At 44.0% G+C, this 16,209-nt stretch overlaps 1 protein-coding gene across 1 annotated transcript in view; it reads right to left on the reverse strand.

Annotated features, from left to right (window-relative positions):
* The window catches only part of CACHD1 (cache domain containing 1), a 253,662-nt gene that overhangs the window by 133,350 nt on the left and 104,103 nt on the right, over positions 1-16,209 (reverse strand). Inside the window, exon 2 of the mRNA XM_049774383.1 lies at positions 10,024-10,086. Within this exon, the coding sequence (XP_049630340.1) occupies positions 10,024-10,086 (63 nt within the window). The remainder of the gene's footprint in view (positions 1-10,023; positions 10,087-16,209) is intronic.

Below are 16,209 nucleotides of genomic sequence, written 5' to 3' on the forward strand. Positions count from 1 at the left end.
AAGTCTAAGCCTCCAACTGATTTTATTCACAACTGTCAACAGTTTTGAGAGCCTCAGGCTATCACCACCCTAGATTGCCACTTGGGTCCAAGGCAGGTCCTGGAAATATCAAACCTGAGTCACCAGAGTCCACCTTTTCAACAAAGACTGGCCGCCCAGGGAGTCCAAATTCCATGACAAGATTCCCAAAGACTAAACACAGGCTTGCGAGTTCTACAGGCTTCTGGCGGGCCTGTGGGCTCTTTTCATTATATAAGCAAACTTTCTTCCACCTGGGGATACATGCAAAGCCCAAAGAAATCCCATCTCCAGGGTCATATTTCGGCTTCTATTCAAAGTCCCAGGGAGTGCCTCCCTTTTATGGACTCTGGACTTTGCCTCAAGTTTACAGCTTTCCTGCTAGACCTTCCCTAAGAGGATTAACAACGAAATCAGGGGAGCACCCTCCTTCCTCACTAGCAGCCCTTTCTCTCTAGTATAATAGGATAGTCACGCTTTACCTCCCTTTCCTAGTTTGCAAACAGAACTCAAGCTAATCACAACACCTTTCTAAAACTACCCTGCAAAAAAAAAAAAAGATACTCATTTTATAGAGAAAATTAACATGGAAAGTTAAAATGCATGACAGTTAATGACAGGACAAATGGTTTATGAACAATAAGAAATCCGGGCCGGAGAGATAGAACAAGAGGTAAGGCACTATCTGGTCTTGCATGCAGCCTGTTGCTTTCAACCCTGGTTCAAATCCTCAGCTCTATACATAGTATCTGAGCTTCACCAGGGGTCTCTCCCGAACATAAAGTAAGGAGTTGCTGTAGTCTAACTGCTATATAAGGCAAGAACAAAGGCAGGAAGGAAGGCAGGAAGGCAGGAAGGAAGGAAGGAAGGAAGGAAGGAAGGAAGGAAGGAAGGAAGGAAGGAAGGAAGGAAGGAAGGAAGGAAGGAAGGAAGGAAGGAAGGAAGGAAGGAAGGAAGGAAGGAAGGAAGGAAGGAAGGAAGGGAGAAAGGGAGGGAAGGAAGGAAGGGGAGAAGGGAGGAGGGAGGGAAGGAAGGAAGGGGAGAAGGGAGGAGGGAGGGAAGGAAGGAAGGGAAGAAGGGAGAAAGGGAGGGAAGGAAGGAGTGAAGGAAGGGAGGGAGGAAGGGAGGGAGGGAGGGAAGGAATGAGGAAAGGAGGGAGGGAGCGAAGGAAGGAGGAAAGGAAGGAAGGAGGGAAGGAAAGAGGAAGGGAGGGAGGGAAGGAAGGAGGAAAGGAGGGAGGGAGGGAAGGAAGGAGGAAAGGAAGGAAGGAGGGAAGGAAAGAGGAAGGGAGGGAGGAAATGAAGGAGGAAAGGAAGGAGGGAAGGAAGGAGGGAAAAAGGATGGCAGGGAAGTAGGGAGGGGAGGAAGGGAGGGAGGGAGGATTGAAGGAGGGAGGGAGGGAGGGAAAGAAGGAAGGATGAAAGGGAGGGAGGGAGGAAGGAAGGAAGGAAGGAAGGAAGGAAGGAAGGAAGGAAGGAAGGAAGGAAGGAAGGAAGGAAGGAAGGAAGGAAGGAAGGAAGGAGAGAGGGAGAGAAGGAAGGAAGGAAGGAACGAACGAACGAAGGGAGATCCAAGTATGAGGCATTTCACTTTTCCATTTCAAGGGACCGTTCCAATAGATCGAGCCCATGGTCAGGAATCAAACTTGGGACTCCGACATTCAAAGCCTGCACTCCAGCCTCAGGCATTACCTCCCTGATCCCTAGTTAAATTATATTTGAAGAAAGAGCTACTTTCTGTTTGTAGACTACATGCAAACACTTCTTTTACAGAGAATTCTTTCTCTCCTATAAATAAATGAACATAAATTTGTGCAAAATCTTGCTTTTCTGATAGACCTAAACCCGGCATGTTGACCTGGTCCAAATTCTTCAGTGACAGGAGGGAAAGATTTTGACCACATTTGGGGATGTCACTCAAACAGTGTCGAGAAGATGTTGTAGGGTCTTGAATGCTTTATGGAAAACAGAGTCTAAAAATTGACTCCTTATGATTTCAATATATGGACAAAGCAAAATTAACCTAAACTCTAAGGGCGAAATTAACAGGGTAAAAATACATAAAATAGAATTCAAACAAACGAGCAAAAGAGAGATGATGAGACCAAGTTTGAGCTCTGAGTTTTGGAGGTTTGTGGGGTACTCCTATGCTAACCTTGAAAAGCCCAGGGAATCAGGGCAATACTGAAAAATTCTAGGGAGAGTAGTTTGGTGTCAGGGATTGAACTCAAGGCCTGGCTCTGGGCTCAGAAATCGTCCTTGGCAGGCACAGGGAACATATGGGATGCCAGGGATCAAACCTGAGTTCATCCCAGGTAGGCAACATTGAAAGGCAAATACTCTACCGCTGTGCTATCACTCAGGCCCTTCCAAGTTCTCTCTTGAGCACATTATTTTCTCTCCTCTTCCCTTTTCCTCCTCTTCTCCTTCCAGAATTTCCAAATATTATAAAAGACTGATGATGAAACAAAAATCACAAATATAAGACCCCTATCCCCCCAAAAGACCTCAAAATGTCCATAGTAATGAAAAAAGCTGATTAAAGTCTTGCCCATAAAGAAAAATTCAAGCCCAGACTATGCTCTGCTGATTTCTAGCAAATAGCTAAGCAAGGAAGAATTAACATTATGTTATAATAGAGCAGAAAGTCAAGGAGAGGAATAATTTCAAATGAATTGTCTTTTTCTTTTTTTTTGGTTTTTGGTTTTGGGGCCACACCCGGTGACACTCTGGGGTTACTCCAGGCTATGTGTTCAGAAATCACTCTTGGCCGGATCGAACCGTGGTTCGTCTGTCATATGTGTGCATATGTGTGCAAGGCAAACGCCCTACTGTTGCACCATCACTCTGACCCCAAATGGATTGTCTAAAGCCAAAAAAAAAAAAAAAGTGTAAGTAGTTAGGAAAAGAAAGTGAAAAATATAAAGGGAGGTCATGAAGTGGGGGTGAGGAACAGCCAATGTGGGGTGTCAGCTGCTCGTTTGTGGGAGGCAGAGGGTGGTCCAGAACCTGGTGGGAATGAAGGAACCATATGGTCAGGAGTCAAACGTTGGGCTCCTATGTGCAAAGCCAGTGTTCTGCTCTTTGAACTCTCTCCTTAGCTGCACCCAACTCTCTACCCCAAAATCCATTTCGTAAAAATACTGCTAGGAATCAGCCTTAGGGACTCGTGCAGGACAAGTGCTCTGCCGCTGAGCCACATGGAGTAAATTATTAACCTAATAACTAGACCACTTGTGGAAACGTGAGAGCAAGTCCTTGAAACAATATTTTCAAGGTGGTCTCATTCCTTCTGGGACCGAGTCAATTGCCTCAAGACGTTTCTCCTTGTTTCTTCACCACTGTGTATTTAATGCGCCATGTTTTCCTGTCTCCTGGACCTTAATATTTATTTTCCCTGATCCGACGTGCAGTTTCACACAACTTCATTTCTTAAAATGTGGGCCGTGGGAGGCATCCCCACAAGAATGTGTGCGCCCCTAGGATTTTTGAGGGCTTTTCTGAGGCCAATTTTGTTGGCAGCAAAACTCCAGACAGCAAACTAATTAACGATTTAAGACACATTGGGAGGCAGGACAGAACCACATGGCTCCGAAGAAGGTTAATTTAAAAGAAATAATAATGAGAAAAGGCAAGGCTAAGTCTATACCGTGGAGAGTTTGTGGTATGACTCAAAAGCGTTGTGGTAAGATTCAAGGATCGCAAAATGGTTTTTATTAGTTTTAATTATTTTGTCCCCTCAGCCAGAAGATATTAAAACATGCTAGATTTACAGCCAAGTCAGAGAGTCTGCACAGTTCGAGCCGAGTCTCACTAAGATTTGTAAGGAAAGAACTTGTAGACTTCTGACATTCATAAGCCCAAAAATCAAGTCAGGATTCTAGACACTGCAAAATATACAAAAGTGTGCATGAAAATGTGCTTTCTTTTCATGGAAAGCCAGCGAGCTAAAATTTAGAGCCAATATGTCAACATTAATCTATTTTGAATAACTGTTTTGTATTGGCTGACCATACCAACCTCATCAGCAATTATAATTGATCTTTGGAGGTGGGGGATTTGGGTCTAGGATCACTCCAGATGGGGCTTAGAAACCCAGAGGGTTGGCCTTGTATGCAAGGTAAGTATCATAGGCCCTGGTTCCTATAATTGTTCATATCATGTTAAGAGGTGAGTGTCCCAATTAAAAGTCACTATCCCCAAATAAGATGAGAACCAAAATTGAAGGAAAGAAACCAGAGCATTCACACTGATAGCATGGACCCTTTTGTTTTGTTTCAGTTTTGGTTTTTGGGCCACATCTGGCAGCACTCTGTGCATAGAAATCACTGCTGGAAGGCTCAAAGGACCATATTGGATGCTGGGGATTGAACCCGGGTCCCACCAGGTTGACTGCATGCAAAGCAAATGCCCTACCACTGTGCTATCACTCCAGCCCCTGACAGCATGGACCTATCTGGAGATCCAAAGCATGAAGTTTCCACATTGAGGAAAGCTCAAGGCACATGGTTAGGAGCTAGAATTCTTGCCAGGATGAGAAATTCAGCAGGAGAAACTAGAAAGCAGCCAAGGGTCAACTAGATAATTGGGAGAGACTTGACAAATATTGAAAAAATAAAAAATTCTCAGTAACAAATGGAACCAAGAAGAAATTATTCTCAAAACTGAGGATACATCCTAAACAAAACAACAGAAACAGCACGTCTTATGGGAGATGACTGGTCTTGCTTAGAGGAGACTGGAAGACTGGAAGAATGAGCTACAGAAAAGATATAAGACTGTGACTCCGAATCAAATCCTACCTGTGCAAGGCCTTTGGTTGTTACTTGATCTAAAAACTAGAAAATCGGGCCGAAGCAATAGCACAGCAGTAAGGCATTTACCTCGCAAGCAGCTGACCCAGGATGAACGGTGGTTCAAATCCTGGCATCCGATATCAGCCCCCGAACTTGCCAGGAAACACTTCTGAGTGCAGAGCCAGGAGTAATTCCTGTATGCCGTTGGGTATGACCTAAAAACCAACCCCCCCAAAAGAAAAGAAAAACTGGAAAACCTCAAAATGATCTTATTTATACGAGTGATCATATGAAAAAAAAAAAAACCACAAGTGGGAGCTTGAGCAGTGGCACAGGTGGTAGGGCATTTGCCTTGCACGCGGCTGACCTAGGACGGACCGCAGTTTGATCCCCCTGCCATCCCATATGGTCCCGGTCCCCCAAATTAGGAGCAATTTCTGAGCTAGGAGTAACCCCTGAGTGTCACCTGGTATGACCCAAAAACCACACACAAACACACACACACACACACACACACCCCAAATCCCACAAATGAACCCACAGAGCAATCAGAATTAATTATAAGAAAGTAGAGGGGCCGAAGCAATCAAAATTTAGTACAGCATATAGGAGGTTTGCCTTACATGCAGCCAACCTAGGTTCAGCTTCCAATATCACATATAATCCCTCAAATCTGCCTGGAGTGACCCCTGAATTCAAGACCAGGAGTAACCCCTGACTACCACGGACTGTGGCCCCAAACCAAAAACAAAAAAAAGAAAAGAAAAATAAATTTACTAGAGGGCCTCGAGAGATATTGGACAGCAGGTAAGACATTTACCTTGTGCCTGTTCAATCCCTGGCATCCCAAATGGTCCCCTATTCCACCAGAAATGATATCTGAACACAACTGGATTTGACTCAAATACCCTCCAAGTAATGAGATATAAAAACATAGAATGAAAACTGCAGCAGTTACGAAAATAATTAAAATATTATGGGTAATATAAATAACACATTATCTAGAGATGAATCATACAGGTGATGCTGTGTAAGTCTTAAATGAGTAAATTTGTCGAAGTACATAATGACATTAAAATATCATTTTAATAATAATAAGCCTAAAGGCTTATTAAGTAACTGACAAGAAAGAGTCAAAATATTCTCTCGAACTGGATCTAGACATTGGCTATGCGGCCAACTCAAGTCTTGGCAGGGGTTTCCTTTAAAACAAAACCAACAGTTCCAAAACTAGACTAAAATTCCTATGTCAGAGCAGCAGATAGAAAATTCCGGATGGGCCATAGTGATAGTACAGCAGCAAGAGCAAGATGCTGACAGAGTTTGAAAGGTTGTAGAGATATAACTAGAGTCCAGGGGCGAAGCCTAAGGACCTGAAGGGAAACCAAGGGGAACCCATAGAACCCAAGGCTAGGCACAAAGGCAAGGTTTTCATAGAGAGTGTGAGAACAGTTGCAAACACATGTGGAAAGAAGAATGAAATGGGACACATCATGCCCAAGGCCCAAAGCAAGTCCAGGGTGGAAACTGATGGTTTTTGGTTGTTGTTTGTTTTTTATTTTTTGGGCCACACCACTCAGGGGTTACTCCTGGCTATGCGCTCAGAAATCACTCCTGGCTTGGGGGACCATATGGGATGCCGGGGGATCAAACCTAGGTCCATCCTGGATCAGCTGCATGCAAGGCAAATGCCCTACTGCTCTTCTGATCCCAAACAAACAATAACAACAAAAATATTTAACTGCAAGATTAAAATACAGATGGCAAAACTTTGTGTCAAGCAGTTTGGAAATCATCTCTCTCAACAGCCATAAAATACTACTTATCAAGTCAGGATACTAGCTAGCATTTAAGATTATCTAGAATAATTGGAGTCTGAGAAATAGGACAGTATGTAGGGTATTTTTGTCTTGCATGTACCTGCCCTGTGTTTGATCCCTTGCAACCCACATGCTCCCCTGAGCACTGCCTGGTGTGGTCCAGAACCAAACCAAAGCAAAACAAAATCAATGAGACAATATATTGAAATTACCAAGTCGAGGGGCTGGAAGAGAGCACAGCGGTAAGGCATTTGCCCTGCATGCTACTGACCCAGGACCAACCTGGGTTCGATTCCCAGCATCCCATATGGTCCGAGCCAGGAGTGATTTCTAAATGCCTAGTCAGGAGTAACCCCTGAGGGTCACCAGGTGTGACCCCAAAACCTAACACCCCTCAAAAAAACAAAAACAAAAAAACAATAAAACAAAAAAATGATATTACCAAGCCTTAGTGTTCCACTACCAACTGCAATCATTTAAAATAGCAAGAGTAGAGAAATAACTATCCTAACAACTATCATGACAATGTTAGTGGGTGAGAGAAGTAGAATGCCTGTCTCAAATACGAAGGGGGTGGTGGTGGAGGAGGAAGGTGATGGGGGGCATTGGTGGTGGGAAGGTTGCACTGGTGATGGGGGGGGTGTTCTTTGTATGACTGAAACCCAACTACAAACATGTTTGTAATCATGGTGCTTAAATAAAGATATTATTTTAAAAAAATAAAATAAAATAGTGTTAAAGGCCTAGAAAGTAATGATGTCATTCTAAGAAAGCAAACAACTTTCGTCTTTGAAAACAGCTGAAGAAAAGAACTTGTATCTGTTACTTCAAGAAAAGCAACAAAACCGATACCCCTAGATCAATATCTTTAAGATGTGATCAAATGACTTTCAAGCTCCACAAAAGTTTCCTTGCGTGGTTTTATTTTGTGTGTGTGTGTGTGTGTTTGTGTGTGTCTGTGTATATGTAGAATCTTCCCTATACAAAGCCTCCATGACCCTAGAGCACTTCTGAGTTTGCTGAACAAACCACCAAGATTAGATTCAATACTACAAACCACCCACATTTATTCAACATCTTGTCTTTTGTTTTTTCAAAATGATGGGAAACTAAGAAAAAGTGTGCCCTGAGAACTGTTTGGATGCCCTCTCTAACCTACATAAACCAAAAAGGAAAGAAAGAAAAAAATAATACCCCAAATTTGAATGTCTATTAACAGGAAAATGTTGAACTTCAAGATAAAAGCACAGTAATGTATTAGAAATAAATATCTCTATACCATATCTTTGATGAGATTCACAACACTTTGTCCTTTGGCCTGTCACTGTCAAAGTGCCCTCAAAATCAGGTGGCAGCTTTCCACGACTCAAAGAAAAGCCTCATTTCAGAGTTTAAGCGATTCTGCTTTCCTAACCATTAGCTCTTTATAACAGTGAGGGCAACGCCCGGCTACACTTTCCATTTTAGCTCATCCTGTTTTCTGCCTTAAGTTTCAACTCCAGCTTCAAGTTACCCATGGACAAACATACCAGGTCATAGGGTATGAGTATTTGCTGTAATGCAAACCCAGAACTCTTTTTTTTTTTCTTTCTTTTTGGGCCACATTCAGCAGCATTCTGGATTTAATTCTAGCTAAGGGTTAAAGAATCACTCCTGATGGGGCTTGGGGCACCCTAGGTAGTGCCAAAAATTGAACCTGGGTTGGTTGCATGCAAAGCAAGTGCCTTAACTGCTATGCCATCTCCCACCCCAACACAGAACTCTCTTTACTAGCCATCTTTTAAGCCCAGTTCAATTGTTTTATTTGCTTCGGTTTTCTTTTCTTTGGGGGGGGGGGGTTTGAGATTACAATCTGGAAGAATTTAGACGCAGAGGTCTCAAACTCAATTTACCTGGGGGCCACAGGAGGCAAAGTCGGGGTGATCCTTGAGTGCAAAGTCAGTAGTAAGCCTTGAACATTGGGAGGTGTGACCCAAACAGCTAAAACAAAACAAAACAAAAAAAGATTCCTCTAGGGCAGGGCCACAAAATGTTGTACAGGCCGAGAGTTTGAGACCCCTGAAGAGGCTACTCCAGGTTCTTTGCTTAAGAGACTATATACAGAACTAGTTGGTCAAATCAACATCTTAGCCCTATATTATCTCTGGAGTCTCGACATCAATTATCAATGACCAAAATCACCTGTTATATTTTAATTTAAGAAACAAGGGCCAGAGTTATAGTCCAGTGGGTAGGGTGTGTGTCTTGCAGGAGCCAGTTTGGGTTTGATCCCTGGCACCCCATCTGGTCCCCTGAGCCTGCTAGTAATGAGCCCTGAGCAGTGCCAGCTGTGGCCCCTAAACCCAAAAGAAGCAGCTCATTTGAGGCCAGTTCTAAATAAGCTATAAAGAATCTGGCCTCAATGAGTATAATCGTTTTTTTGTTTTTGAGTCACACTGACTCACTGCTCAGGGTCACTCCTGGTGGTACTTGGGGATCAGGGATGAAGGCTGGGACTCTAGTATACACAGACTTCACCTCAGCCCATTAAGCTGGGAAATAAGACTGAACCCCACACAGCTTTCAAAGATGAAGAGAAGAAAGACAGTAAGGCAGAAAGAAGAAAAGAGCAAAAGAAACCAACACCCACTTACATGCAGCTTCCGTGCCAGAACCTTCTAGTATGAAAAAAAAAATCACTTAATCTTAGTTAATTATGACAGTATTTCAGGTTTTTTTTTTTTAGTGTGTATGTTGGGGAGCCATACCTATGGACATACTATGGTGCTTGGGTATCGAACCAGGGTCCACCACATGCAAGAAAAGCACTTAGCCCTGTACAATCTTTCTGGCCCTCAAGTCCTTAAAGACCAAGAAAACAGGGCCAGAGCAACAGTACAGTGGATAGGGCATTGGCCTTGCACTGTGCCTACCGGGAACTAATCTGGGTTCTATCCCCAATATCCCATATGGTCCCCCGAGCCTACCGGGAGCAATTTCTGAGCATAGAGCCAGAAGTAGCTCCTGAGCACTGCTCAGTATGGCCCATCACTCCCCCCCTCCCAAAAAAAAAAAGCCCAAGAAAATTATTACTCAAAAATAGTCCCAGAACTACCCAAGGGTCTGAAAGGAAGGAAGAAAGTAGACTTTGTCCGGGCTGATTTTTGTTTGTATGTTTCTTAAGCAAATAAAATAACTGTTTATCTTTGAAAATTTGTATTATCCGGGAAGTTTTCAAACTGGAAAGAACTCTGTAGCACCTTCAGCATCAGCAAGATGTCAAAGAGTGGGTGACACGGTGAGAGGACCAAAGTGACATCTCCTGGAGAGATGCCTGGGGAGTTAAAGTGACATATCCCGAAGTAGGGCAAGGCCAAAAGACATCAAGAGTCAGGTACCCTTCTTTCTTACCTGCTGAACTTCACTCTCGCCATTGGAGATTTTCTCAGTGTAAACAAAGGAATTGAATATCCTCTGCAAAGAAAGAAAAGGAACAAACATTAGACTCTCTCTCTCTCTCTCTCTCTCTCTCTCTCTCTCTCTCTCTCCTCTTCCTCCTCCTCCTCATGTGTGAATAATCTGCTTACAACACAAATGGAATCAAGTAGAGCAATTTCATTAAAGCACAAGTTATTTCAGAGAAATCCAAATCCCCGCCGAAGTTAATCACTCATCTAAGCAACACACAGGCACTTTGGGGGTGAAACAAACCAGATGTTACACTTTATTTTTCATTTTCAAAAAAATACATTTAATTATAGATTTCCGGAGCCCGTGCCATTTTATCCGACTGGTATAATCTGACCGAGTTGTGTTTCTCATTTCTGTCCTGCACTCCCCGAATGCCGTAATTGTTTACAGACATGAAAATCTAATGTAATAAAGCTCTTTGGAAAGGATTCTTTCCAGATTCCCTCATGCGTGCGGCTCCCCAACTGGTGCCTATTCTGTATTATCTATCACCTTTGTTACCTAAGCAGCCCAGAGGGAGAATCACATCAGAAGCCAAGTCTGTGTGGCCTTAAGAAAAGAGCCAGTTCCTACATGCCAGGAAATAGTGTGGCCAGGCCATGACAAGCATCTAAACCGAGGCATTATCAGCATTTGCATCTCCTCCTGGTCTCAGGTCCCTTTGCATGGACTTCTCCAGTATCTGACCAGTATTGATGATATTTCAGCAGACTTTTTCTTTTTTCCTTTTTTATTTTATTATTATCATTATTATTATTATTACTTTGGTTTTTGGGCCACACCCAGTGGCGCTCAGGGGTTACTCCTTGCTCTCTGCTCAGAAATCACTCCTGGCAGGTACGGGGACCATATGGGATGTTCGGATTCGAACCACCATTGGTCCTGGGTCAGCCGCTTGCAAGGCCAACGTCCTACCGCTGTGCTATTTCTTCGGCCCCATTCCTTTTTTATTTTTAAGCCATGTCCAGCGGCATTGAGGAGTTACTCCTGGCTCTGCGCTCAGAAATCGCTCCCGGCAGGCTTGGGGGACTATCTGGGATGCTAGAAATCGAACCTGGGTAGGCCGCGTGCAAGGCAAACGCCCTACCCACTGTGCTATCACTTTGGCCTCTCGGCAGACTTTTATAACTCACTATTAAGATGGAGCTAACACAAGAGATGTGTTTTGTTTTGTTTTTTAAAGAACAGAATTCCAGTTCTAGGCACACACACATAAGAGCAGCCAGCCTCATCATTTATCCTAAAGCTTTTTAAGTACCACTGGAGTCTCCTGATGAGTAAGAAGGCAGATGGGGAGATGTTAGCCAAAACTCTCCCTTTTTCCTTTCCAGCCTCTGCCAAGGGTTTGTTAGCATCTGGGACAGTTTCCCAGACTGCCTACCCCACCTGCACGGAGGTGGTGAGCAAGGCAAGAGCCAAGTTCATCAAGTGCTGGGCAGATGAGGGCAGACCGGGGATGGGGAGGGAAAGATAGGTGCCGTCGAGAGAGGGGTGGCAGGGAAGAGAGGGAAGTTGGGGTGGATTTCAACGCAATGGGATCGAGTTACAAGTCTGGAGAATTCGAGTTATGAATCATCTTAAGTCTTCAACATGCTGCTCATTCTTTCAACAGATGTTTATTTTCCTTCTCTTTCTTTCCAAAAAAAAAAAAGTCTGACTTTGCTGGTAGGAAAAGTACAGACATCTAGGGATGGTAGTGACTCTGATAATGATGTTGGCATTATTTATCGATGTTTTTTATGGGGAGGCCACTTTTACAAGTCTGCTCTGTCTATGTATGTCTTGAAATCTCATAAAACACCTTTCTGAAGGGCTGGAGAGACGGTCCAGCTGGTTAGGTGCTTGCGTTGCATGCAGCTGACCTGGGATTTGATTCCTGGCATCACAGAGGTTCCCTGAGCCTTGCCTTGAGTGATCCTGGATCAGAGAGCCTAGTAGGTATAAGACTTGAGCACTTCTAGCTGACCCCCCTCAAACACACACACACACACACACACACACACACACACACACACACACACACGTTTATGAGCAGTTTAGAGATAGTACAGGGGTTCAGAGGCTTGCCACGCATGCTGCAGACTCTGATTTAAATCTGTGGAGCACAGGGTGAAAAATAGCCCCTGATTACTACTAGGTGTGGCCCCAAAACTTGCTCTAAATACACACATACACACAAACACACATGCACACACACCCTTTATGGAAAGAACTACGAAACATATGAATCATCTTTTTTTTTTCATTTTAAGACTATGATTGCCACTTCAAGGTGATTAGCTAAGATCTTGGGGAGTTACCCAATGGCCCCAAAGTCATTGGGGAGATTGAAATTTTTGGGGGTCCACACTCAGCGGTATTCGAGGGTTACTCCTGGCTCTGTGCTCAGAAATCACTCGTCTTGGGGGACCATATAGGATGCCGAAGATCAAACCCTTGTCCGTCCTGGGTCAGCCATGTGCAAGGCAAAAGCCCTACTGCTGCCTGAGATGGGAATTTGAAGCTTGGCAAAGTGGCTTCAGATCGGCTACTCCTAATTCCATGCCTCATGAGAATCTTCGACATGATTACTTGACACGTAGGAAAAACACCGCTGTCAGGTGCCAAGACTAGAACACAGTGCAGACCAACACCCCCGTAAGTGTGGCTCAAATTTCCAAATTTCCAGGGGCTCTGAGCAATCAAAACTTCTCCGTAACTTATCTGTTAGCAAAAGATGACTTGAGCTGTACCTACTGGGCTGCAGAGCCTAACTTGGTTTGTACTTATGAGTTTCATTCAACCCCCCCTGGAAACATCTCGTCATTTCCATGCAAATATATTAATCTACTGGATTGCGAAACTCTGTCTCAGATCTCACTGGGGGTGTTTATCATCAAAGAACACCAGGATTTTCAATCCCGAAACATGCTTACTTTTAAAAAATGAATTGTGCACATGGTGGGAAAGGGGATTACAGGGTACAGCAGGAGGGGGCCCCCATCTCTACAATTTCAAGATTCCTTTTTCCTGTCAACAACACCTCCATTCCCAGACCCACACTCACACTCTTATACCACCTGATTTTTAAAAATTGCTCCATGCCTGGGATAATAGTAGAAATAAAATGAGCACAATGTACAAAATGTCTTCAGATCTGTGTGAATGTGGTCAGGATTATATACTTTTTATTTGTTTGTTGCTTGGAGCCCACAACTGGCAGTGCTCAGGGATTACTCCTGGATCTGCACTCAGAAATCCTTCCTGGCAGGCTGGGAGAACCATATGGGATGCTGGGAATCAAACATAGGTCTGTCCCGGGTAGGCCACCTAAAAGGAAAATGCCCTACTACTGTGCTATCACTCCAGCTCCAATATATACATATTTCTTTCTGAAACTCATCTCCCAGTATATCTTAAGCATGTGCTTAGGTGAGTTGATGCAGGAGGAGGACAGGAACTTCCAGGAATAGATCAATCACCTTGCCTTACCCCACTAGGTCCAAAGAGTGAAGACAATCTCTTTCTTTTTTCTTCCAAGAAAGAGGGGTGGGTGGGCTTGCCTGAGTTATAAAGAACCTGCTGAGAAAAATCTGCAAGACTGTGTCTTTGGGGGGTGGGTGGGTCACACCCGACTGCACTTGGGGGTTCCTCCTGGCTCTGTGCTCAGAAACCGCTCCTGGCTGGTAAGGGGACCATTTCAGATGCTGGAGATTGAAACCAGCTCAGTTGCAAGCAAGGCAAACATCCTACCACTGTATTATCACTCCAACCCTCATTACTACTTTTATGTAGTCCATTTTATTTTATTTTTTATTAATATCTTTATTTCAACACCTTGATTACAAACATGTTTTTAGTTGGGTTTCAGTCATGTATATAGTTCATTTTATTACAACTGGAGCAACTCCTGTATTTCATCAAAGTTGGAACTGGAGGGAGGTTGACTGGGACAGAACTCAGGGCTCCTGCATTCAATTTACATCCTCAGCCATCTGAGCCATCTCCCCAATCCCCATAGGGAGTTTGTTTTAATTGAGCAGAAATTCCAAATGATTTTCCTAGGTCACACATTGGTGACCTTGGGGGTCAAGAGTTCCATGGTTGTTAGAACTGAAAATAGAAAAGGGAAGGGGAAAAAAATCTTCTCTGAAACATGAAGATAATGAGCTACCCCAAATGGTTAGGCTGTTTGGGGCCTCTTGGATGAGTCCCAGCACGGGGGTGAGAAGGGGTGCAGTGTGGGCATTCTGCATTCTTTCCCAAGTGGTCGCTTCCCTTTATTCCAATTCCCAGGAGGAACAAAGGAATTCTAGAAATGTGAACTCTCAGTTTGAATACAACCTGGAAGAAATCGAGAGGCATCCTCCCTGAAAGTAAAAGCGAAGCTAGTACCCTTTTACTTGGTTCTCATTTTAAGCCAATTTAAAAACAAAACCCCAGGGGCTGGAGCAGTGGCACAAACGTAAGGTATTTATTTGCCTTGCACGTACTAACCTGGGATGGACTTGGTTTGATCTCCCAGTGTCCCATATTGTCCCCCAAGCCAGGAGCAATTTCTGAGCGCATCCAGGAGTAACCTCTGAGCATCACCGAGTGTGGCCCTCCCCCCAAAGAAAAGAAAAGAAAAACAAAACCCCAAATCCAAACATTTTTTAAAAACATACTTTCAAGTATGGAGATCATTAAAGCGAATGAAGGCATTTTTACAAGTTCCCCACAGCAGACACTTATTTCCCAGATTCATCTTATTCCCACTATCTAGAAGATGCCTTATTCTTTATGTTCCTGAGAACGGATCTCCCATCTAAATACAAAAGCGACCTTTCACTCATTAATACACACTTTGGAAACTGGCGCTATCTCCTGGAGTTAATTAGATGCAAATCCTACAGCCCCACGGTTCCCATCTTGGTCTCCCTCGCCAAAATGTCTTCATACTTTTATCAAAAGAAAAGCAGAAAGAAGCATGTTCATAGCCGCACTGTTCGGAACAGCCCCGACCTGGAAAGAACCCAAATGCCTATCAACAGAGGAATCGACAGATGAATAAGGAAGGGCCCCCTCGCACAATGGAATCTTTTGCAATGAGAACAAACACAGCATTGCAACCTGCTTCAACACGACGACGCCACCAGCAATCAAGCCTGAGACACAAGATGAGGGACTCTTGGCTGTATCAACATCCATCAGGCCAAGGGCATCTATCCGGTGAGAAGTCTGCACAAGGCCCAGGTGGGAAAGCCGGAACCGAGGTCTTTGTCGATCTGGGTGCATAAGCTCATTTGTAAGAGAATTTTGTGAGATTTGTCAGACTCACTATTTGTGCCTATGTACTTTTCCACATGCATGCCACATTTCAATAAATTTATTTATTTTTTGGTTTGGGGGCCACAGTTGATGGTGCTCAGGAGTTACTCTGAGCACAGAAATCACTCCTGGCAGGCTCGGGACCATATGGAATGCTGGGGATTGAACCCTGGTCTGTCTCGGGTCAGACACGTGCAAGGCAAATGCCATACCGCTATGCTATTGCTCCAGCTCCTCACTTCAATAAATTTACCTAAAACATTGAGTCAGCCAACTTTCTTTAATTAAGTCCTAGCCAAAAGTCTCTATTCATGGAACTAGAGACAGACAGAAACAGAGGGTAAGATGCTTGCCTTGAATGTGGCTGACCTGGAATTGATATCCAGCAACCCATATGGTTCCCTGAGCCCTGCCAAGATTGACCTCTGAGTGCAGAGCTAGGACTGAGCCCTGTGTGCCATGGGATGTGCTCCTCCCCAAGGAAAAGTTGTATGCTTAAAATTATTTACTGCATTTTTTTAAAGGACAAGGGGGGACCTCAAAGGATAGCACAGTAGGTAGGGCATTTGCTTTGAGACCCCCAGAATCCCCCTGAATTTGCCGAGTAATTTTTGAGTGCAGAGCTAAGAGTAACTGGAGCACCACTGGGTGTGGCCCCAAAACAAACAAACAAACAAGACAGGGGACTGGAATGATATAGCACAAAAAGGTACGGAACTTGTCTTGAGGGCAGCTGACCTTGATACAATCCCCAGTGACCCTTAAGGTCTCCTGAGCCCTGCCAGGATAATTTACTAAATGCAGATAAAGGAGTAAGCACTAAGTTCAACCAGGTAT

Source organism: Suncus etruscus, chromosome 6 (genome assembly GCF_024139225.1).
Source record: "Suncus etruscus isolate mSunEtr1 chromosome 6, mSunEtr1.pri.cur, whole genome shotgun sequence".
NCBI classification, from domain to species: domain Eukaryota; kingdom Metazoa; phylum Chordata; class Mammalia; order Eulipotyphla; family Soricidae; genus Suncus; species Suncus etruscus.